The 25,575-nt window shown below is 48.6% G+C and overlaps 1 protein-coding gene across 1 annotated transcript in view; it reads right to left on the bottom strand.

Annotated features, from left to right (window-relative positions):
- Window positions 1-25,575, bottom strand: part of LOC149337705 (luciferin 4-monooxygenase-like) — a 118,195-nt gene that overhangs the window by 31,601 nt on the left and 61,019 nt on the right. Inside the window, exons 4-6 of the mRNA XM_089554498.1 lie at window positions 14,637-14,743; window positions 5,563-5,762; window positions 2,563-2,731 (exon numbers count right to left, since the gene is read on the bottom strand). Coding sequence (XP_089410624.1) covers window positions 2,563-2,731; window positions 5,563-5,762; window positions 14,637-14,743 — 476 coding nt within the window. The remainder of the gene's footprint in view (window positions 1-2,562; window positions 2,732-5,562; window positions 5,763-14,636; window positions 14,744-25,575) is intronic.

The following is a 25,575-nucleotide window of genomic DNA, read 5'->3' as shown; positions in this document are numbered from 1 at the left end:
TTGGATGGAAGGCAGCTCTGACCAGCTCGGGCGAATCGAGTCAAAAAGAACTCATCTAAAGAGCACGGACAGCAGCCTACGCCAATGGAGTTCCCGACTGAGAGCTCCAACCGCCGCTACAACTTCCTAAACAATTTCATTGAAAAAGTTGGAGGACGCTTAAGCTTCGCCTTTAAGAGTGGAACCCGACTGCGTGTTGCATCCAGCCAGGGAGTCCGCGGAGTCGCCCGTTCGGCGCGACGCCTTGCCCTTTGGCCAAATCGCTCGAAGTCTCTAGGAGGTCCCTCAACAAACTCGATGCCACGAACGCTAGCATAGCTTACGCTCCGAACGAACGAGCAGCAAGCCGCAAGCTTCGTGGTGAACGCGCCTTGGATATGCTCTGCCTTGTTCGCCGCTCACCGCATGATTCCTGCTTCCCTGCATGGCTCCACTGCGCCCGAACGAGACGAGAGGGAGGCGCTGCTGTCGCGCGCTATCTGGTAGGTCAGTAGCGTACATTGCTAGGAGGAGGAGGAGGGAGTCGCTTTAGTGAGCGCTGCCTGATGGCGCTACGTGCACGCCAAGCGAAGAGGGAAAGTAGCGAAAACATACTTTGCTACTCGTTTAACGGCGACTTCTGTGATTTCCATGCTCATAATTACTAATATACAGCGAAGTACATGTCTCTAAAGCACCCTTTTAAGACAACACCGTATTCAATGGACTCACCTTTGTTCCTTCCAAACCATCGATCTTGCGTGCCGGAGTGACTAGGGCCTCCGGAGTGACGCACTCCGCAGGCCCTGGTTCGATTCCCCAACTCGAACAATTTCCTACTTGGTTTTATTTACTAAAACTTCTGGGATTCTTCGCTCACGGCTAGTGCCGCCGAAGACGACACCTGCTTTTCTGCGACACGGGGCCCTTAACGCTAAGACATTAATATTTTCTCCACCACCGGTGGCGGCGGATCTCGATATGCGCACCACCAGAGCCGAAACGCATAGCCGTTCGCCACTTCGAACCGCCGGCCTATATAAATAGTTTATTCTCTGCCAGTTCTTTCTGAGCCATGAGCGAGGCAACCGCTGGAAGTCCTTCGTATGCCGCTACTGCTAAACGAGCTGCCAGAGCAGAGGCCCAGCGCCGTCGCCGCAAGAATCCAGAGGTACGCAGCGTGCCGCCGAAGCAGAAGCTTACCGTCGCCGCCGTGAAATTCTTTGCCTTCGAATTCTTTGAAGCAGGTAATGGGCTGCGCTGAAATTTCGCACTTCAAGTAAGGTAATAGTCGCCAATTTTTTTCCAATCAAATTAGTGTTTGAAGAAGGAAAATGGCGCAGTATCTGTCTTAATCGCGGTGGACACCAGCACCGCGCTGTAAGGAACGGATAAAGGAGGGAGCGAAAGAAGAAAACAAATGGTCTACACCCCTCGGCTGTCGTCTGTGCTTCCAGATTCTTGTTCTGCGCTTCTAGATTCTTCGCCGCAGTACTGCAGAACACCTGCTAGCGGCTGTATCGTTGCTGTAATCTTTCATCCGTTCCTAGGGCGTTGCGAAGTGCTTGGCATAAGTTCTTGCCTTCTCACAGGGGCCCAGGAATGGTGCCGGATGAACCAAGAAAGAGAGAGGCGGGAATACAGCCGAGCGCATCGCTAAGGCAGATAAGCAGCAGGTGAGGAGTACCCATCATCAGCCTAAGTATAAGGAAGGCCTCTCCCATTTCCCTCCTTGTAACACTGTCATCTACAGCGGCAGCCAATATACCCACTCAGACTTTCTTGCCTCATCCTATCACCCAACTTTCTATTGCCCCTCGATTCCTCGTCGGAAGACGAAGTTGTTCTGTTTCAGAACGCTGCCTTCACGACTCTGCAGGTTTTTTTCTTATTTGTGTTATAACCAGGGAGGGAGGCGCTACTCCCTCTTTTTCACGTCAGTGGAGGTGCAATCTGCTGGGCCTCCTTTTGGAGCCCGGTGGATCGCCCGCAACCGCGCAGAGAAAGCGCCTCTACCACCTGAGCGAAACGCGCAGCCAGGACACTGTGGTGTACCCAGTGCTAAGCGATGACTCCTCTACCGACGACGGGTTCGTACCGGTTGTCAGCAAGAAGGTCAAGAGTAGGCCGCGCAGACAAGTAAAGTCATCCTCATCGATCCCGTCAACAATGATGAGGGCTTGTTTGTGCGATAGGAACCATCCGAGACCGTCGGACCTCGGATGGTTCCAATCATTTGCCTTTATAATTTTCTGTTGGTGGTACCTTATTATGTTGAAATCTCTCTTGATAGTACTATTTGTGAGTGGCTTTTTGTTTTGACCCCTCTCCCCTCTGTATGCCCTTATGTAATACCCTATTCCCTGGACCTGGAGCGTTTTTGAACAAAAACTAACTAAACATAATAAAACACTGGCTTGCATTGTTCGACCTTTAATAAGCAGAGCTCAACACTGCCATAACTGAGATCGCTAGTTGAGGACAATAGTGAAGACCAGAGAGCCACGCAGAGGACATGTCTAATTTTTAGCTCTTTCTGCAGGATTGGCGACTGGCAACGTTCGTTTCGATGCCTTTACTCACCTTGTACTTGGGTATGGGTGCAAGAACTTCGCTGAGGTCCGTAGGGGCGGCCAGTACCACCTCGACATGATGGGTAAGCATAGTGAAGAGGAGCCAGATGGGCGAGGCGTGCATCAGCGGCAAATAGGCAAGACAAATGACCCCCTTGCAGAATCCCTGGTTCTTGTAGCTGCACGCGACACCATGCGGCGACCGTTAATGACGCTGCAAGAGAATCTAGACAGACTTGGAGGATGGGTCGGTTGGGGGCAACACAAGCAAAAAGAGGCAACTTCTTACAGTTCGTTTCTGTGACGCTGCTCAAGTCAATGCGTTTCAGGCGTCGACATAGAACTTTGGAGGACTTCTGTGGTAGCGAAAATCAAGGACATGGCTCTACCTCTTTTGGCTCTGTGAGAATGCGCGAGTAAATTCTTTCTTTGGTGCATACCAGTGCGTTCGCGAATGTTTCCTGCAGTGTTGTCCTTTCTTAAAGCACGACGTTTTATGTACCTGTTTGGCCAAGGTTTTCGTGCCTGCCCCGGAAATTTTGATTAACGCAACCTTAGTGATGAAGAAAAGAGGCAGGCCCATTCCACACGAAAGGAGAGGACGAAATGTCTTGATTTTTTATATTGGTGAGTAAAAAATTACGCCAGTTCGCACAGATAGAAAGAAAAGTGTAGAGACCTCCTTTAGGAAAAAAATCTTCACCAAATATCTTGCTCATAAATGTAAGAAACAGCAATAATCTACGCGTTTTCAAAACAAAAACTATTTTTCTGCACCCGTTGCACACTACATGTATACAGGTATTAAGATCCCATGTCGTGCCCCCAAAAGATTAACCGTGGATGATGTCTTGGTTAAAAATAGAAGCACTGAAGCGAATTTTGTAGCTTTGCGCATTATTTAAAGTAAATTTATAATCTAAATTATTTTGTCATAATGTTCGCAGTGTTTTCTGAAAGCTTGCAATAACATTGTAAGCGTTAAAATTTAAAGCTCCTCTTGGGTTTGTATTGAATTTAACTATCTTTAACTAGAATCAACTCCTGTTTCGGCTAAATCACTCGTCTAATATAGTTTGAAATATAATTAAGAAAACGAATAGCACCAACATCGTTCATCAAATTGCTTACCTACGCTCGCAGTGAATATGCGCATGCTCTGGGATGACACGGCAAAAATGCATGTATAAATTCTTGTGCTTTTGTTTCTAATAAAGTTGTTCGAAGTAAGCGCTGTGTGTGTCTACTCGTTCTTGGTCCCGTGTCCTGTTTGCGCTATTGCTCCGAAGCATCAACATGTCTGCAATCGCAATACTCTTTTTGTCGCACTATATTAACTTAGCATCTTCTTCCTCGCTACATGTTCACCACTGTTCCAAACAAATATACCATAGTATAGCATGTTCAGGACCCCCCGTTCTTTCGAACAGCTTGTCGCGATTGATACGAAATGCATGTCATACGAGTGCATAGCACAGAGACATGCCCTCTATGAAAGCTTAATGCAAACCACACTTCGAAGGGTACTACTCAAGACAAACCCTTGAAAACAGAAACAAACGAAAAGGTGCTTGAGGTACTGCGATATATCCTCAGCTTGTGTCCTAAATTTTATTTCTTAGTTTTGGTGTCTTTCTAGCTCCTTGTTTCTTTATAATGCTGGTCATCCAAAAAGAAACATGAAAAATTTCCGGAAAGATTCACAAATAGAACAGACACAGCAATTCAAACCAGGAAGCAGGAAAAAGAGCTAGCTTATTTGGAGTAACTCTTTCACCTTTGCCCTCCACAGATCAACCAATACTAACCCGGGCGCTAATTACAAAGTTATATCAGCCACTGTTTGTTTTCTCGAGGACAACTGCCCGTCCTGCGGACAAAGGTTTGCAGTTGCTCTGATTGTAGCCCAATTTAGGCTTTCAGTGAACATGGAGAAAGAGCAAACGGAGTTTTAGCGAAAAAAATTGTTTCGCAATAATACCTTTTTGTAAGGCAGCTAGTCGTCCACAGAAAGTTGAAAAATTTAATATTTCAATTTCATTGTCATATATTTCATATTTCAATTTCATTGTCATATATTTCATATTTCAATTTCATTGCCATATTAGTTTTACTAATATGACAGAAATCATTTTCAAAGTGTTGGCAGAGATAGCGAGAATGTACAGTATCATAACAACAAAGAAACTATCCGGATGGTTACCGCTGTACAACGCGAGGCTTCGCAACCGCTATTCAGGTATTTCTCTTCGTGACATATGATGGTAAAATATTTTGACCGGCATGCATGTACACATAGTTGTAGACCATTTTTTTTCGCTTTCCAGGCATACTCGTTCTTCGCCATACCTCCTTTTTATTTCTCAGCTCCAGGAGCACCGCCGGGGAGCCTGTCCTGAGCCGGCGTGTTTTTAAGCACCCGCTGCAGAAGGAGCGTGCCACATTTCCCTCCTGGCCACAATCTCTCTCCCCTTTCTGCTGTAATTACCCTTCCGATGATTTTCATAGGAATCACATTCTGGTTACACATTCATGCCACCTTTGCCACACCCTACTACATCTATTGTTACCCTCCTCTTTCCCCGTAGTTACAACCCTACGAACACGCCCACTAATACTGCGACACCAAGCCTAGTGAACGTGGTTTGAATATCATTCGCTGTAATAATTCACAACTCTTTATTTAGGTTCGTTGCTTATCCGAATCTCGTACGAAGGAAACCTGAAAAGGGTCATGCCGTTTTTGATCCCGCACCCCCCCCCCCCCCTTCCCACTCCGCCCGTTCACCTGTCTACCCCAAGCGACTTTTTCCAGTCATCTAAAACCCCGCACACGTATGTTCCCTTCTGTTTAAATGCACTTCAACGAACATATCGCCGCTATAATATCGCGATTCGCCTTCCTGCATTTTTTATCAAACTGGTTGCAGGTCGCGCTCTTTCTTCAGCTGCTCTACCGCGAGTTAGGTCTGTTGGAGTCGTGAGATTGGCATTACTGCAGATTTCTTACCCAAAGGTTACCAATTCAGCGATGAAGTTGCGGTGTCTGATTAGAGCCGCTTTCGGCAGACCGGTCGACCCGCTAGACTGGAACACAAGGAGCACGTCTTCTGGGTCGGCCGGCGCTGGGGGCACAAACTGACTCCGAGGTGTCTCCTTGAGCTTTGAGAAGCTGACCATTCCGTCGTACTCGCCCGATACCACCAGGGCCTGCAAGGAAATTTGCGCATATTTTTTTGAAGTGAACACCATGCAGCCCTGTAGCATTACAACAGCGTAGTTGGCAGAGAAATAATAATTAGATGATCTCCCATAGCTACGAGCCCTAGCAAATAATGAGTGGAGTGGGAGCACACACAGAAACAACGAAACAGGGCTGCAGAACAAACAAATAACAAAAACAAAAAAGTGGTGATCGATATTTAATTTTGTGGTGATTAGTATCAAATAAAAGCACTTTCACAATTCTGAGATTAGCGTATTAATATACACACGACGCAAGTCGGCCACGCAAAAAACTTAGATTACTATGCGAACATGAATATTCCCTGCAGTTTTCTTTCTTGTGAGTCGCATGTATTTTTAAACTGTGGTATTTTATGGCAATAATAGGGTAAACTTTCTGAGGTACTCTTGATCGTCGATGGATGTGTTATCTTTGTAAACTGTGAGTAGAAGTGTAAACTTGTGCTAGCTGTTGCGACATCTCTGCGGAACAGCGCAATAACACAGACGAGTAATGATACACACAGACAGTGCGCTGACGTACAGCAAGAACTCAATATAGCTCGCAGTCAGCGTCCTGTCTGTGTGTTTCTTCGCTCATCCGTGTATCGGCGCTGTTTCTAAGATAACCCTTTCAGGCACTTTGTATATGGGGCACACTTACAGCTTTTACTGAGAAACTGGTGCACTTCGCAGAGATTTCATTATTGCAGTCAAAGTGAGCACCTTCTTGTTGCAAATAAGGTGTTTTTCTGTACCATGTAGCGAACGCAGTAGGTAATATATCGCGGAACACTGAGCTAGGTAGCACTTTGTCCGCCGTTTTCGTGCAGAAAGATTTTGCCGCAAGTGAGAACATCGATTGTTTTTTGCCGCAAGTGAAAACATCGATGGTTTTTCCTCAGTTTGGAGCGTAATGTGCATCTTTGAAACACAAAGTGATTCCACGATCCCTAGGGTGCTTTCCTTACACGCGAGAACATTTCGATGGTACTATATATGACAAATCTTGCACTTTGTACGGAATTCTTCACATCGTTTTAAAAACTGACCCGGTGACCTTTCACGCTCGGAAACTAACAAATTCCTTTTCTTGAGGCCTGGATATACTACTTAGGTGAGAAAATAATTGATTTCACTCAAAACAAAATGGCGCCTGAAAAAGATAAAAGCACAAGCTTGAGCCTCTTCGTCTGGCTCCTTTTCTGCCATGCTTCTAGTACGGCGTGTTTATTTTCATGGTCAGAGCCTTTACTAGCAACGTAGCCAGCCCGAGTGGTCCTCCAATTGAATGTAACTGAAGGGCATTGTAGAAACAGCGGTCATAGGAACCCACTTGCTCAAGAAAGAGAAAAGAAAGGATAAAAAGAGCAGGAAAGATGACGGCAGGAAAATATAAGAAAAGCGAAGGCAGGACTGAGAAGATTCAGAAAAAGAAGAAGAGCAGAAAGAGAGGGCAGAAGGAAAGTAGACACCATGGGGTACAAGATGCAAGTACGTCACGGCTATTGCTGAAATCATTCAGTAATTCATTAATTCACTCATTCACTTTATTTTCTATAAGAGGCTGGAAGGTTTTCGGGGCTAAAACTGCTCTAGGGAGCTTGACGTGGCTTCTGAAGCCCGCACTTGGCTTTACATAAACGGATAGTCAGTGAAACTACAACTTACAGCTTATATTAGATAGCTGTGTAGCAACAAAAAAAGGGAATGTCAGAATTCCGTTCTCAAAATATCCTGTTTGCATTCTAAAAATTACCGTGAATACAATTTATTTGAGAAGAGCTATAAAAAATGAATTGTGTTGTACTGGACTGAAAATCAAAAATAGTCTAACAGAAGTAAAGAGCAGCACATACGCACTATATTGTTACAAGCAGTGGTTTATTGCGGGCAAAACGCACGACTATGGTCCGTTTGCCGAGTGCGAGCACGAGCCGCCTTTACGTCACTGTCATTATGTTCAGCATAAAGAACCCATCGGCCCAAAAAGCAGAGTGATGTGTCAAAGGGGATGCGGATGGCAGTCGCCTCGAGGGAGCAAAAAGAGGACGGATTCCAATCCGTGCAGTAGCGCGGGCCAGCGTAGACTAAAAAATTGGATGGACACTTAAGCTCCGCCTTAATGGTATAACTCGCTAGCGTAGTTAGTTAATTGCCACATATACCGAAGGTCATCCTCTACTCTCCGTTCATAGATCCGTGGAAGTCTTCAAAACTCTCCTGCCGCAGTGGTGCTGCGGTTAAGCGACGCGCCACTGCCCTGCGATGGTAGGTACTTCCAGCGCTAGGCCTTGCGCGACCCTGATTGCTCTTCACGAGCAACCAATCATTAATTTAACTCCCACCTGCCACGATGAACAATTTGGTCACTATCTGTTGGGCAGGTTGTGATGACGCCGGAAGGTCACGTGCCCCAGGCGGATCACCTGCCTCCTAGGTTGCTATCTGAGGACCACCTGCCATCCCCATGATTTTTCGTGCACAACGAAGACGACGCCGACACCGGATTTTCTGGTGACCAAGTTCAAAATTATAACACTGCGACACGAATACATGAGCAAGGCTACCAGTCTGGTTCCGAGCAATTGGTCTGTGGCCTTCGCTCCTCCGAAACTCAAATTCAGCTCTCAGAGGCAGTCTCGGATGTGGACAACCACCTGCTAACCTCTGGGAGGCCCGGCATTGCCTTGTGCGTCGGTGGTGCCGTCAAAAGCACAACCGGAAACTTAAAGCTCGCATATCCGAGCTCACTCAACGAACGGCTGAGTATGCGGTCCAAAACGCCGGCTCCAGCTCGGTGGCCAGATGCAATACGGCCGCGCGGCAAATGTCAAGCCGGAACACGTGGTGACTTTTTCGCGCTTTAATTGACCCTACGCAAACACGCGCGGAAGCTCAAATACACCGAAAAGAGCGATTGTTGGGCTAGTTGGTTCACGACACTCGAACGAAAGAGCTCGAAAACATGCGACTACAGAAAACATTTCTGTCTGTCTGTCCGTCTGTCTGACTGGGGGGGAAATCTAACTGTGTGGCCTGGTCATGCCCCCCCCCCCCCCCCCCTCCCCTCCCTCGTCAACGGATACGGGCCGGTGTAATTTCGGCTACTAGGCTTTGTTCCGGTGCAACGCCAGCAGTGGGGATGGGACGGCCGGGACCCATCCTCTGGGGATGCAAAACCCCATTGGAGTGGCAGCGACTCCCAGGCGACTGTGAGGGCCAGCCGCGCGCGTGAGGTCCGATGCCTGAGCGGAGGCACGCCTGGGTTTATACTCAGGTTCGACCCACGAAATCCCGCACGGAAGGCATGTCAAAACATCAAAAGGTTTTTAAATACATGCTATCTCTCTCCGCACGCGGAGGCGTGCGAGTCTGGCTACCGACGCGCCGGTTTCTGGTTACGGAGAAACCAGGTCCGCGCGGGAGTTTATAGTAGCCAGGCTCTGAAACGGCGCCTCGAGGAAGCGGCCTCACGGCCGGCCGCAGGGCTGTAATGGCCTTTGCGGGACGCCGGGGAATGGCGCATAGTACGACCTCGATTTCGTCTGGCAAAACCGTCGATGTTGTGGAGTACCGGTCGACTAGGCCCGGGCCATCTCACCCTCAGCCACGTTCTTGGTTTGTGGCCCGGTCGCCCGGCCTTGAACACTCCCTCCTCAGTAGGAGAAGAGCAAGCTAGGGGAGGAAATAAGTGCATGGCTGGTTGGTTGGCAGCACAGATGGGTCCCCACGGAGGTGTTAGGCCATGATGTCGAGGGCCGGAGGGCTGTTAGGCTGACGACCTAAGCCTCTACTGGCTGGATCACATCACACATACTTCCGGTGTCTGAAAAAACCGCGAAAAGCACTCGACGGTAAGTAGCCCGCTGGTTGGAAAAGCCCCCTATAGGGTCGTGGAGGGGCCCCAGGTAGCTGCTGACCCCGTGTTAGGTTTTCCTGTCTCCGGCGGTCGGAGCCCGCTGCGTATGGTGGGTGGTCGGGCATCCCGTGAGTGGGGCCGCACCATTGGGAAATCTTGATGCTCTCCCTGCCCTGGCCAGGCAGGCCAGGAATGGAGCCGAGATAATGAAGGGTAAGAGCAAAAACCTCGCTGTCCGATTCCCATTCACAATTCCATAACCCACTCTTGATAATCATTCATCCCATACCTTTTACCCATCCTTCCTGCTACTTCCCAGGGGATATCAGGGGACTCTCCCCGGGCCCGGTCCCCCGGCTGTGGGTCGCTGTAGTAGCTTTTCCCTTTTCTTTTTACTTTTCTACCTACGGGTGGTAAAATTACCATTTGTCTACGGGCCTATTTTTTTATATTCGAATTGGGTTAAGCCTGTTGTACGTATGTGGTGGAGGCAACGGGCTTATTATTTTTATTTCCTTTTCGGTTTCCCCAACCTATTCTTTGTCTGTCTGTCTGTCTGTCTGTCTGTCGGTCGGTCGGTCGGTCGGTCGGTCGGTCGGTCGGTCGGTCGGTCGGTCGGTCGGTCGGTCGGTAGGTCGGCGGTCGGTCGGTCCGTCCGTCCGTCCGTCCGTCCGTCTGTGTGCCTGTCTGTGAGGCACCTCAGGGCGATCGGGCCGCGTCATAGCATGTGTCGCGTTACCCGACACCGTGGAAGGACCTAGCTCCGTGCCTTGTGCTTCGAGGCGCGCGCTCTCTGCGCTTTTCCATCAAACATAAATAAAAGAGCGGTATTACAGTTGCCGTGCTGGCTGCTATTTCCTTCATTGTGGTCCACGCGAGACTGCATATTGTATGCTTTCCTTTTTCTGCTCTCTGCTGCCTGTCGCCATTGTGGGCCCGTTCTATCTTCGAAATCCAAAATACCCTCGCATATCGCATACCACCCGCCGAATGCCATGCGATATCTGCGTTATATCCAGCCCTAAGGATGCATGACTGCGAGTGAGGGCAAACTGTGGTGGTTATCTTGTAAAAAATGTGTCGGTTGGTTAGTTTATTAGGTGTAACGCCCCAAAGCGACTCAGGCTATGAGAGACGCCGTAGTGAAGGGCTCCGGATATTTCGACTACCTGGGGTTATTTAACATGGTCTGACATCGGACAGTACACGGGCCTCTAGAATTGTCATGCAAGGTGTCGTGCTCTGTGCTGAAGAAGCGTTAGGAGACTGTCACTTGCAGCGCGAGAACTGAGCTTCACAATTTCTTTTGTCGCTTTTAAAAAAATACGTACATTTATGCAAAAATAAAAGGCAATAAACAGTTCTGCTAAACCCACCATCGTTTGTGTTTTCACTTCGACCACGTCAGGGTGAAATTAACGAGTTTTTACATCACAAAACGGACTTTTCTGCAGCTTCAGTTTTTTATTTTAGTTCGACGTATTCAGTTTCGTCAGCTGTAACATTTTTTTATATTGTCACGTTGTAGTGACGGCAGTCCAGCGGTCAGGAAGACACCAGAAAGACTTTCAAACGAAGCTTTTTATTTGGGCTGACTTGCGCCCGCAAAATAACTGAGTCACTCGGTGGCGGCGTAAGCAACAAGCGTGCTTGTCAATCGTCGAACTACGAATGCCCGCTGCTCGCGGCATCGTTCAATTTAAAGCCGGCAAGGAAACTTCGAGATAACAGGTCGAGATCATCTAGAGTAATCTAGAAACACGCAGATGGCTGTGAACAATCGCTGTTCATGGCTGTGAACAATCGAGATTAGTCCGGCCGTTTCTCGCGTCACGAACAAAAGTGATAACGACCCTTTCCTGCTGCCTTGAGCGTGAACGAACAAACACTGCAATGATACGTGGCATTACCCCCCTTCCAAAGAAGCATCGCCTCGATGCTTTAAAATGAAATTAAACACGGAGAATGCTTCGAGAACTTAGAGTCCTTTAGCGTTCCTAATAAGGTGTAAGGGCAGCGGTAAAAGCTTCAAGTCTGGCCGTGTCGTCGTCGGTGTTGTCGTCGGTGTTGTCGTAGTTTTTGTCGTCGTATTTGTCGTCGTAGTAGTCGTCGTCGTCGTCGTAGGGGTCGTCGTCGTCGTCGTAGGGGTCGTCGTCGTCGTCGTAGGGGTCGTCGTCGTCGTCGTAGGGGTCGTCGTCGTCGTAGGGGGCACGGTCTTCTGTTTTCGTCGATGGAGGATCTTAGTTCTTGCGCTCAGAAGCAACCTCACCTCCAGAGGCTGCTTTATTCAGTTTAACCTTCGGGGGCTGGGGAAGCGTCCACGCACTGCGTAGCCTCGGCTAGGAGATACTTAGCGCGGTGACGATGGCGACGGAGAAGGCGATAGGCGGCTCGGCGATGAGTATCCTTCCCAACGCAAAAAATCCTCGATTTCGGCTGGTCGCTGGCCGGGTCGGGGTCGTGGGGCGCCGTAAGGGAACCCTCGGATGCCCATTCTCCTGTATGGGCAGTACCGGAGAATGTGACCGGCTTCTCCGCAGTGGAAGCATTGTGGGCGGCGCTGGTCGGGTGTTCTCCACTCGACGCATTTCCTCGGCCGTGTACGACGCTCGTAGGACGGGCGAGTTGGGGCGAGAGGGCGGCGCTCCAGCGCAGCTGGCTAAGGGCGATAGGGGCTTGGGTCCCGTCGTCGAGGTACAGGACGGCGCACTGCTACGACGTAAGTCATGCTGGAGGCTCCAGAGGCTGCGTGGTAGACTGGAGTCAGGTCTTCCGGCGAATAACTCAAAGGTCTGGCGTCACGACTTGCAGGGGTTGTCCGGTACTTGGAAGGTACCCGGCACCTCCACCAGATGTCACGTTGTAGTGACGGCAGTCCAGCGGCCAGGAAGACACCAGAAAGACTTTCAAACGAAGCTTTTTATTTGGGCTGACTTGCGCCCGCAAAATAACTGAGTCATTCGGTGGCGGCGTAAGCAACAAGCGTGCTTGTCAATCGTCGAACTACGAATGCCCGCTGCTCGCGGCATCGTTCAATTTAAAGCCGGCAAGGAAACTTCGAGATAACAGGTCGAGATCATCTAGAGTAATCTAGAAACACGCAGATGGCTGTGAACAATCGCTGTTCATGGCTGTGAACAATCGAGATTAGTCCGGCCGTTTCTCGCGTCACGAACAAAAGTGATAACGACCCTTTCCTGCTGCCTTGAGCGTGAACGAACAAACACTGCAATGATACGTGGCAATATGTAGTATACATGTAGGGAAGCAATGTGGCAGCTACTTAATTTCCGAGAGGAGGTAGTTGTGTAAAAAAAATCTTAAATTAACAATTTTCACCTTTTACTTAAACTGTAAATAATAATTTTAGCGAATAAAAATACATGACCTGAAATATATCAATATCAAGAATTTTTGCAACTGTCATTAAAAATTTGCAAGGTGCTTCTTAATATTTTGATTATTGACCAGTGCCCGGTTTCACGCTTTTTCGAAACGTTCAAACTGTGCTCACCTCACGGATAAATTTCTTCGGCAGAGATATCTGCGGCTTAGATTACGCAAGTTCCGGTAAGTTTCCATGAATTTTTTTGTACAAATCAATGATGGTTGAGCCCAGCGTCTGGGACGTTTGGGGTGGAATGCCCACATACCAATCATTTCCAGCCCGCGTTTAAAATATGTCTGGAGCCGCACTGCTAATAAGAGCCAGTCGGTTCTTCCACTGCCTTGCCACTGCCTTCTAAACAAGCATGTCCGAGAAAGCGATGAACTAATCGTGGCCAGTTGCACTTACGAAATCTGTCGTTGGTGGGGCCACGTGTGATTCACGTTTGCCTCCTTTTACGCAATGTCCTGGTTTCTCATTGCTCTGTTTTCGGTATCACGGGACGCTAGCCTGTCAATGTGCCTTGAATTAGTATTCCGTGTGTTCGTTTCACATGTTTTTACATGGCGGTTTTGTCGGTTATTTCTGAGCCCTAGCTTTTATTTGCGTATATACCGCCAATGCTTATCCGTAAACCTTTCTTATGAGGTTCAAGGTTTCTTCTTGTGCCAAGCCAAAAAGGCGTATTAAGTTGGGCAGAGAAATATGTGCACGCTCACGGGGCACAATCTGTTCAGCCCGGCGTCTTTCTCAGCCATCCTAGGCTGCTTCACCGCTTCCAAAACCTGGGCAAGTTTTTTTTCGAGACTTGAATATTACAATGATGTCAGCTTCGGTGAAATTCCGCATGGGCATCTGAAATCAGACTTCAATATCGGTTACTTTAATTGGTTCCTGGACTACACTGAGAGGCGATTGGGGGGGGGGGGTATATTTTAAACTTCGAGATTTTCAACCCGTTTAGGGTGAAGATTGCAGTTGCTGGAATGTTCGAGATGGATGACCTGGTATTCAAATGCTTTTCACTTTTTTTCCAATGTAAACGTTCGAACTCGTCCTAGCATAGCTTAACGAGTAATGTTTTTTTAAGTTGTGATCATGAGGGATTTCTGGGGCGCAAGGGCATCTGCGCATCCAAAGGGCATTCAAAGAGCGCCATGGCACGAGGGTGTCAATATACACAAGGTGGGGCCGAAGACGCTTTTTTCCAAGCATTTCACCGCCACGGAGCCAAGCACCAGGATAAGGGAATGCTTGTGCCCGTTGTATCACCGGTGAGTACGAGGCGGCACTAAGGATTGAACCCCGCACTTCTCGCATGCGTGGCTGATGCTCGTACACTAGACCACAGCTGCCGTGTTTGTTTGAGTTATGCTTATATTTATGTAGTACCACCTTGGCATAAATCATTTGCCAGAGGCACATCAGTTTCCGTGGACGCAAAGTTCACAAATGTATAGTCATTTCCAATGCTAGGTTCCTACACAATCGACTCTGCACTCAAAGCAGCCTCGCAAGCGCCACAAAGTATGGTATTTCAGCTTGTGTGGCAATGTTCTCTGTCTGCTACTAGGTCAGCGCATTTGTGTCCCGTAGGATGCTTCCATACCTTAACAGAAGGCACACTCTTGCACACCTCCTTGGTCTTCTCTGCGTTCGCCATGTCACAGTAGACCACGGAAGGGTTTGCCATCTTCAGAAGCCTTGCCATTTCCCCTGCGAAGCATACAATAAGAGACAGTCTGACTGCATTGCATAACTTACAGCAGCCTGCTCGTAGTCTGTACTCTACGCTGTGTGTTCTGTAAAAAGGGCAATTGTAGGCGGCTTTAATTAAAAGTAATTAATGAAAGCGTCTCACTCTTTGAACTGTTCCTTTGGTCAGCGACCGAGCTATTAATCCATATTTTCAAAGCAGCACGCACCATGATACAATAAAAACAGGAGACAAGTTTCTTATTCCAGGAAAAGACGTCGATTCTTTGCGCTCAAGTCGGCTGACATGCAACGTTAGATAGCCTAGCGGCTTATTACAGAAGAATAGTCTAGCGCCTTTGGTACCGCTAAAGGGGCTCTGAAACACCCTCTGAGGAGAGCCAATCATCTGTGCCATCCACTGCATTGTGCTGCAGTGAACAACTGAGCCAAATAATACAATGCAACACGGAACAGCAAACCCACAAACACTCGCGAAAGTTGGCGAGCCCTTTCCGGCGAGCTTTTTTATGCTGGCACCCTCCTCGGTCGCAAGCTTATGCGTATACGAGTGGAGAGACGGCTATTGGTTACATTCTTTCAGACGTCAGGCAGCTATCGTGACCGCTGCCAATAAGAGGCGTATCTGTCGCAGATCAGGAAGCTCCACCCCCGGAGGTGGGGCCGGAGAGGCACTCCGACCTTCCAGCGGGCAAAAAGTACGAGAGAAGAGGGAAGGGCGCGAAGACGCTTAAATTCAAATTTAGACTACAGATACCTAGGTTTCTACAAAGTGCACTGAGAAACTCTTGCGGGAAAATATTCGTGAAGAGGGGTGCTTTAACATCCCAGACATACCACAACTTTATTAGAGACCCTTTCAAAGCCTATTCAAAATAACTTTTTCAAACTGCTCACTGCTGTAAGTATTAATTAATGGCACGAGAGAGTTCCAGAATTGTGTCATGAGGGTCCCGCGCACGGTCTGTATTGGTCAGACCGGCCGTGTTTATGACCGGTCCATGTTTTTATGTGTTTTTCATGTGTCCTTTGCTATTTAATCTGGACACTTCCTATCAATAAATTCAGTTGTGAGACAGCGCTTATCCTTGTTCCCTTGCTTCTGTCCCGTTCTTCTCACGCACTGGTTTTTTCCAAACATGCACTTGCTGCACTCGAGGCAAACTAATCACGTAATCTCTCGATAAGTGAGCTGTTACCCCTATGGTAAAGGACTAGATATAGCTCATAGTGGCCCAGTAGGGGCTCACGACTAACTTCTTGAGAGCGCATGTAACGTTCAGTGCCCGTATATTTGATATTTGACTAGTGGAATAATTTCCACTAATCTCTTACAACTTGCCTATTTGAAAACCCCTACTCAATGCAAGTTTTTTAAAGAGCGATGGTCCCTATCATTGCTGACAGGTACCAATCGTCTGTAACTGAATATCTTCAAGAACAAATTAGAGCTTTAAACTCTGAACTTTAAATAAAAATAGAATTAAATGTTTACCTCTCAGCAGTTAAGCAACGTGTCCAAATTTGACGGAAACACGTTACTGAAGTGCTACTTTAGCCGAAAACCGTACATTTTTTGATTCACTAGCAAACTGGCAAGGGGAACTAGAAGCATACATAACTCTTAATAGAAACGCTCGAAATGCTATCCCTCCGCAGTAACAACATTATGTAATTCTGGCTCACAGAATCAAGTACCCTCCTCGGTACTGCAGGCTCAACTGCACCGCATGCTGTGATGTCTTAAACGGCCATCAATGAAAGCACCTTTTTTGTGTTCCTTTACTGGAAGAAGTCAAAGGTGGTCAAGACTAGAGACCTTGGGGGCGATGAAAAGGGGCTGTTAGATCCTATTCATTTCAGCGGAAACGCTGAACCGAAATGCTTGACAGCACATCGAGAATAACTCGTTGGCGCTCCATCGCGACAGTACCATGCTTCTCTGAGCTCTTCGGGAGGCAGGTCTCCAAAGAAATCTTTCACTGCTCCTTCCAGAACATTGTGGGTTTTTTGTGCAAAAGACACGACACAAAGAAACGAGGTAGACAGGACAAGCACTTACTAACAACTCAGGTGTTTATTGACATAACATTTGCTTAAATACAGCAGCTGCTCTTATCAAACACGAAAAGGGAAAGAAGAGACTTCGCATACATATATCAGATCAGCACAGATCCCACCATCGCACGAGTGAATGCATGTTTCGAGCTCTAATTCTGCGCAAGATAACTGATTTCTTTTTTTTGAGAGCAAAATTGAAGGATTGCTGACACACGAGTTACCTGATTTTCCTATCTCATTGGCCTCAATTATCTCTCTTCCAAGTTGTGTCTTGCACCGGCGCAGTACTGAAGTTTTTTCGAGCGCGGGAGTGCAGTTGCGGCAATTCCGAATATGGTCAATCATTTTGCTACCTGACTTGTTCTTTACATCTCTTGCGTGCTCCCTCAGCCTTTCATTAAGGCACCTGCCAGTTTGGCCAATGTACTGCTTACCACAGGCAAGTGGTATCGAGTACACAACGCTCTTTTTACAGGCCACGAATCGCTGCTGGTGCCGCTTCGAACAAGCGACGGCCGCATCCTCCGCATTCACTCTCTTGCAAATCCTGGAGAGTTTTTCAGGAGCGTTAAAAACCACTCTAACACCAGCCCTAGCACCGATCTTCTTAATATCATGCGAGATTCCGTGAATGTACGGAATAACCGCCACTTTCTTCCGGTCAACTTGGTCGGGTTTGCTGGCTGGTTTCTTCAGCAGGTTCTCGGCAGTTGATGCCAGCAAGGCCGTCTGGCAGCCTGCGCTCGAAAGGCGCTGCAACTGGATGTCAAAGCTGCGTCCTACCAAATGCAGGCAGGACTTGCTCAGAGCGTTGGAAAGGCACGATAACACAATGCCTCGTTTCACGGCTTTGGAGTGTGCCGAGCTGAAGGGAAGCAGGGGCTTGTTGCCTCTGGGCTCAAAGGCCCAACTTGCGAGATTCCGTGAATGTACGGAATAACCGCCACTTTCTTCCGGTCAACTTGGTCGGGTTTGCTGGCTGGTTTCTTCAGCAGGTTCTCGGCAGTTGATGCCAGCAAGGCCGTCTGGCAGCCTGCGCTCGAAAGGCGCTGCAACTGGATGTCAAAGCTGCGTCCTACCAAATGCAGGCAGGACTTGCTCAGAGCGTTGGAAAGGCACGATTTCACAATGCCTCGTTTCACGGCTTTGGAGTGTGCCGAGCTGAAGGGAAGCAGGGGCTTGTTGCCTCTGGGCTCAAAGGGCCAACTAGCCTGCAAAAACATACTCGTAAGTTATATCCTTCCAGAATTTTTTCGCGGTAATTTCACTCAGTTAGGGTATCTTCAAATAAATAGGGGCCCATGATTTTCTGTGAAAATTCAGCACCAAATGCTCACTGGACACCATTGTAGGTGTTCGTGCGCTCGAAGCCAATATGATTCAAATTAGCTCAGTAATAGGTGTCGTGTAGGTTCACAGGTGAATTGCTAGAGAACTCTGCTTCATCGGTCAAGATCGCCTTTTTAATAAGCTAGGACCTCTAACTGAATAAGGGCACAGTTACAGAAATCCTGCTTTCGTTAAAAGTATGCAGCAGTCGGCTGCTGATGCACACCCCATGAAAAGCTGGATACATGCAGTGCTCAAGACACCGACTCCACACACTGTCCTGGTGTTTTCACCGCCACACTGGGCTATTTGTCGAATGCTGGCTCATGACTTCACCCGTACGAACTCAAGCGCACTGATTTCAAGCTCTTCATGCAGAAAACAGGCTTTAGTTTTCCTTGTTGACGGTACAGGGCCTGTAAAAGCAAATTTCTTGAAAATCCTCACAAACGGTTACTCCGTGGGAATCCGGTGTACGTGGAAGGATAGAACAACGCCGTCAGATGCGTGCTGTTGCTCCCTATGGTTGAATACAGACTGTCCCGCAATTAAAGATGCGCAGTAGAATGCTTCTCTCAGCTGTAGTGGAGGGTTGTTCAAGCTCATATTTCGCCAAAAATAGCATTCGGTTGGCAGAATTGTTTTTTGCTTCACTTGTTTAGGTACTTGACTGAATCTCTCTAAAAAAGTCGAACATTCGCGTCGTCTGCGGTGGCGACGAAACAAAACAATCCGTAATCTCAGCGATTACACCTGTGGCGCCATCTGGTTTGTCCGCCATGGAGGTTCAGCAAGGAGAGGATGGGGAGTGTTCTGCTGGAGGTTTGGATACGCTTTTTCGACAGCTTTATCAGTGATCACAGAAACTTAGTTTGCCGAAAACATCACTAAATTTGAAGTTTTTCGCCAAAAAATAAACTCAAACCTCTCGTAAAACACCCCTACCTCTCGTTTGGCGAATCTCCGCGGCACATAAACCAGATGGCGTCACTGGTGCAATTGCTGGGATCGCGGAGATCACGGCTTGTTTTGTTTCGTAGGTGCCGTAGACGATGCGAATATGCGACTTTTTTTGATCAATGCAGGCAAGTACCTGGAACAATTAAACGTAGTATCAAACAGATGTGCCGAATAAATTCGGTTTGTGTGCGGAGTTTCACCTCGAGCAACTCACTTCCCTACTGAAAAATCCGGTATGAATTTTAAACCGGAACCGCATACCGGGTTATTGTACAGGATTTGCGATACCGGATTACCGGAATATCCTGTATAAAATAGGACAGTCCTGTATAATACAGGACTCTCCTGTTTGGTACAGGATACTCAGGTAATCCGGTATCGCAAATCCTGTACAATAACCCGGTATGCGGTTCCGGTTTAAAATTCATACCGGCATACAGGACAGTCCTGTATTCTACAGGCTAGGCCCGTATTATACAGGATGGCCCTGTATCACAGGAGAAAGGCAGGAATAAAATGCTTCAAATATATCCCACTTGGACTAAATCTGCCCAAAAACTGGGGCCATAAGTGTACATGCCAAATGCTGCATTATATAGAGCCTCAGAAACTGGTAATCTGCGACTATCAGCGACTCGTATTGCAGTCGATGTGCAATTTTGTTATTTGCTCCCAGCTTTTACCAAGTATTGGTAGCTTGGTGAGTATTATAATGCATCAAAAACTCCAAAAGATGTTTATTTTTTCGCATGTCTTGAACCAGCTCACTGAGGTAATAATTTAACTCTTTGTGACGATCTAGCGGCGCTGGGGTCTCTACAGGGTGCTGGCCAATGAAGTAGTCAAAAGCACCGGCTGAAAAGTAAATATGATTGGTAGTACATAATGCCCCCAGCTTATCATTTAATTGGGCACTGACACACAATATAATGCATTGAGCACTGTGACATGCAACTTACGGCCATTATTACTTTATTCATTGCGCAAATGCATAGAATCGCTTCAATTACCTAAATATACTGAGCATTCTTTAGCCAAAACACTACGCACACTAAATATAGTCGAAACGTTGAATCAAGATGCAAGAATATATCTCGTTAGTGTATGTATCCTCTCTGCAAAATTCGATGATATTCATAGGCATATTTATTTAACCATGACATGAACGCCCGTCCTGAACTTGAAAATTTGTATCTTTCAACCACACAAGAACACTGCCTGGTACATAAGAGAAAAAGATATATTTACAGATACCAGCAGTCTAGGGCAAACATCGCGTCCCATGAATTTTAGAACCGCACCTTGTCCATATTTTAGCACCGTGATAAATTATTAGACTTCAACGATTGCTTCGATGCGCAGACACAACGTACAGTACCTTAGAATCTCGCACAGTCCGTATGTCGACGTCGTCGCGGCGAACAGCACGCTCCCACGTAATCCCACGTGAGTCTTTTGGGAACGAAAACACAAGCACTTTTGGTCCGTTGTCATAGTTTCCTCTACAGTTGGGCACGCAGCAGCGACCCATTGCTTCAACAGCAGGTCACGACACGCAAAGATTTAGGTATCACGATGACAAGCAATTTCCTAGCCAGCACTCACGAACGCAACAGCAATAAAACGCAGCAGCGCACGCTGACATGTCCGGCTACACGACTACGGAAGGGTGCAGAACTGGTTGAGGGAAGAAAGGAGACGTCTCAGTGTCGAAGGAATGCGGAGGGGTCAGCGGTCAAAGTGGCTGACGTCAGAGCGGGGGGTAAAGGAAAGCGCGCAGGCCTTGAGAATTCTCAGACCCAGGAAAAGCAGAGAAGGCAGTGATGAGGGAAAAAAAAAGCTTTAAAAAAATTGCGAAGAGACGGGTTACTCGTGTAAGGTTTCTACAGGTGGTTTTTGTTTTTATTTTGTTCTCTCGAGCGCTGTATCTTTTAGCTAGCACGAAGCGTCGCCCTTAAGGGAACACCCAAGCTGCCGGCTCCGTTGAATTAACCTTTTCTTCGTCGATAGAAATGTTCAGGGCGATTTGTGATTAGTATGTCTTCCTGCTGGAGTGAAGGTTGGGGCCACTCGCGATGGCGCTTGGACAAGTTGCGTTATCAATGGACTATCACTTGATGAAGAAGAAGTGCAAAGAATTCCTGCACGAAAACCAAGAATTTTATTTCTTCACCGATGCGTCGCTACAGACTGCCGCTAGCGAACATTAAGAAAGCTGCTGCAATGAACGCGACAGTAACAAACCTCTTGGAGCGTCTGGCGCAGTCACCGGAGGCTCGCCATGTTTATCAGCCAGTCGTGAAGTTCTGCACTGTGAAACCCAGAGTAATCTGCGCAGGACTTACGAAGACTGCTGGCGGATGTATACTAGCTGTTTGCCCGCACACAGCAGCCCTGGCTTTGTCAGGGTGCTGCACGGGAAGCCAACATGGCGGTTGCGCGCCATTCACCTTCATGCAGCCCCCGCCTTTCATGCACAAACTGCATGTTTTGCCACGCTTAGCCCTTTTCTTTTCCTAACCCTTTCAACAAAACCGTGTATGTGTTGATTATCGCACTTATGCGCACGCTTACCCCCCCCCCCCCCCCCCGTTCCCCTTAAAAATATCTGCTGGCGTACAACAGTCAATCTGCAGACTGTTATGCCGGGAAACCCTCCCGGATTCCAATTCTGCAGGTCGCAAACTTTCTGCTGCGAACGTCCCTTTGACAGGCCCTGGTGCTGCGCCGCAAGGCAACGCGCCCTAACGCTCCCTTGAAAGCCACGATGCTGCGCCGTAAGTCAGCGGTGTCTAAGGAGAAGCATCGGCGAGCAACGTGCCTGGACACGTCGCTGGGTGCCAGACAGCGAGGCGCCAGATTCCTTCTCTCCCGGACGCCACCGCGCGCGGCAAAATTTGAAGCGGTTGGCCCGCGCGATCGCTGATTGGTCCTTTCGGACTGCCGTCGAGTGCTGCCTTTGGATTGGCCAGTTCTGAGGGGCCACCGTTCCTGAGGCTATATAAGCGCCACCGCTGCCGCTTGGATAGCAGCTACAACTGACGGAGTGACCGAGTGACCGACCCACCGTGGTCGAGTGCTGCTCACGAGTGGAGTCGGATGGTGTGACGCGTTGGTGTCTCGCTGGTCGTCGCTGTGCGAGAACAGTCGCGTTGTGTAGCTCTCGGCCCCCGTGCCGATGTAGAACTATATTATGTCCTGTACATAGTGTATAAAGCGTTTTCTTAGTCTCACCGACGCCTGACTCGGAGTCTTCGCTACCGCTAAGAGAGCTGGCAACGCGCTACCGCTAAGAGAGCTGGCAACGCTCAGTCACGAAACGGGTGGCGAGCGCAACGGGACCACCTCTATGGCACAACATTGGATGGCAGCTATGGGATCGACCGACATCAGCTACCTCGGCGCGGTGAGTGCCTGAAGTTTTCCTCAAACGCCAGACTTTCTCTAACACAGGTTATAGTAGCTTAGAGAAAGAATTGGTGTAGCATTGCGTTAACCTTGTGTGTTTCAAGGCTAGGAAGAGTGTTTTGAAAACCAAGGGATGCTGAAGGGGTAAACAAGGCAGTGTGTGAAATTCTTGCGCGTACCGAACTAGTAGCGATATAGTAGTGTACGGTAAGTAGTTTCTAAAAGGGCAAACAGCAGGAGGCAAGTGTGAACGATGGAGAGTTACAAGGTCAAAGAACTTCTCCAAATTTGTGAGGAGTTAGGCATTGATTTGGGCCGAGCAAAAAGAAAGAATGCGATCCTTGAGGTCATGAGAACCGAGGACGTGACGGCTGAGGAAGCCGAAGAGGCCTGGGCTGATGTCATTGAACGGCGTGAGCGGGAGGAAAAGAGGGAGAGGGAACGTCGCGAGGAGGAAAGGGAAGAAGAGGAGAGGCGGGAGAGCCAGGCGCTTAGAGAGCACGAGGTAAGAATGATGGAGCTGGAGCTCCTCGAAACCTCGCCAAAGCCTATTCTTGCTTCTACGACAGTTCCCTCTAACGGTCCAAGAATAAGCGACCAAATGCCGCCCATGGTCGTCGGCGAGGATATGGATAGATACCTCGAGAAAGTTGAGCACGTGTGCAAGGGTAATGACATTGAGGCTCTAATCTGCGGCCCAGAGCGTGGCTGTGAGTCACATGACGGTGACGCTGAAGCGCCAAGCCAGAGCGCAGCGTTAGCTGTAAAGTGCGATGCTACAGAGATTACCGCTGCGATCCTGAAAGATGAAGGCGTAGTGCCAGGATATAGACCACAGGAGAGCGAGCAGCTGTTCTCTGCGGAAATTGAGACAGGTCGCTCTGAGTTCGCGACGAGCAGTGGCGCACCGATAGCGCCAACTGAGAGTTCGATCGTAGGCGAGGAATGCTGCTCAGCGCTGCATCGAGACAAAGATCAGCTTAGTGAAGGTCAAACTCCAGCGTCAGATGATAGACTGCCGGAAAACGAGCTATTGTGGTCAAAGGAAATAGCACCGAACGCTTCGTCAGGTGAACCGTCGCCTGGCACTGCTAGAAAAGCGCAGGTTTTGTGGCTGCGCGAGCAAAGTCTTGCTCGGGACGAGTGCATGGATTCTTCAAGACCAGATTTTGCTGGTCAGACGAAGGCTGGTAGCTTGAAGGATGAGGGCGCCGAAATATCCGGAGAATCGCACAACAGATCCGCTAGGGCAGTTCCCAAAAAGCGGCGGCGTAGAAGTAAAACCAATGCGAATGGTTGCGCTAAAAAGGGAAAAGTGCGGAAGAAGCTTGTACGATCGAGGGCCGGCAATGTGCGTAAGAGCCCGAAATTGTCACCTTGGAGCCCAAGAGTTCGCAGGCGTCGCGTAAAAGGAAAGCCGACTCACCAGGCGCAGCCTGGTCTAAAGCGTACTACGCCGCTGTGGAAGAACCGCAGAGGAATTCCTAGGATTCGGGACGGGCGTGATGGACTCCAGAGAAGGGTGCGCGGTCGCCACACAAAAGAGCGCCACAGTGCAGGCGCTAGTCAGAAAGGGAAACGACATGACTGGGACCGAGAAAGGAGGAAGCGCCCCTCTCGCTTTCGGCCTTCCAAGCGCTGCCTAGGCTTTGGACGCATATCGCGGAGAGGCGTGACTAATCAGCCCCTCAGCTTCTGTGAAGCGTCGGCTGGTCGAGCGGCCGTCCGACCCCGACCGCGCAGGGCGCGGCTGAAGTTTGTGGATTCTAAGAATACATCTTTCTTGTATTTAGTGTTTGTTTTTTTTGGTCATTCTCTCAGCTGTAAAAAGAAAGATGGAGGCAAACCAAAATTTGAGCTTCGGGCTTAGAAACGGGCCGTATTGTTTCTGTAGCCTGATGGGCAGAGTGATTCATGGTTTCGGCGTGTTAGCTTTGCAATCGGAGCCCGTTAAGGTGACGTGGGACTCGCAGGAAGAGAATGCGTTCCAAATGATGAAACAACCCTTGAGCCATAAGCCGGTTCTAACGGCGCCAGATTTTTCGAAAGGTTTCATCTTTGAATGTTACGCGAGCGATCGCGAAATGGGAGCGGTGCTATGCCAAGAAGATGCTAGTGGTCATGAACGACCAATTTTGTATTTGAGTTGCAAACTAAGTTGTAGGGAAGAGGCAGAGGAGAGAGAGTGCGCCTTCCTTGTGTGGGCAGTTCAGAAGCTGGCTTGTTGTGTCTCCGGTTCGGAGTTTGTTGTGGAAACGGACCATTTCCCTCTAGCCTGGTTCAGTAACGTTTAGTCTAAAAGCGGTCGTTTGATGAGGTGGAGCATGACCCTCCAGCAGCACAATCTTGTTGTCCGCTATAAGGGAAGGTTGGACGCGAACGCCGATGCTCTAAGTCGTGCATTCTAGGCCTCGCTTCTTCAGTGACCTCCTCGTTACTTACCTTCTCTCGCTTTGCAGCAAACTATCATGTTCGAAGGAAGAAAGGGGCAAAAATGAATGACCTCATTTGCTTCCTCAGTAGTGTGTTTTCGGTCCAAATGATTTCAAGGGGACCAATCTTATTTTCATTATTATTGTTGATTATTAAGTGCTCCTGCTATTTTGATGTGTTGATACTTTGCAAAATGGTTGTTTGAACCTTGTGTACCAGATCGTACACATGCCTCTTGTTGCAGCGGGAATAAATGGGGACAGCAATTTAGTTAGGTTAATTTGGATTATGGCTTTGTCTGGTGTTTGATGGGAGACAGAGGGCACTTGCTTGTGTTGGGTGTTGCCTTTTGCCGGTCGGTTTTGTAGTCTGCAGAACGACCAACCATGACCAGTGGCGAGAAGCAAAGGGAATCGGAGCGACCTCAGCGAAGCTGGTCGAGGTGCCTTGGAGACAACGAGGAGAACAGAGCTCCGGGCCTGCGAGTGGGACCTGGTGCTCGTGAAGTTACCTGGACGTGAACTTGGAAGAGCCTGACGAAGATGCGCGCCAGGCATCCGAGCCACGTGGAAGCAGCTCGTCTTCCCGGCGCCTTATCTGATGGCGGGGGTGCTGTTATGCCGGGAAACCCGCCCGGATTC

This window comes from Amblyomma mixtum, chromosome 7 (genome assembly GCF_055824585.1).
Source record: "Amblyomma mixtum isolate Tamu chromosome 7, ASM5582458v1, whole genome shotgun sequence".
Classification (NCBI taxonomy): Eukaryota; Metazoa; Arthropoda; class Arachnida; order Ixodida; family Ixodidae; genus Amblyomma; species Amblyomma mixtum.
The sequence above is the reverse complement of the archived record's forward strand: the minus strand, read 5'-3'. Positions and strand labels throughout refer to the sequence as shown.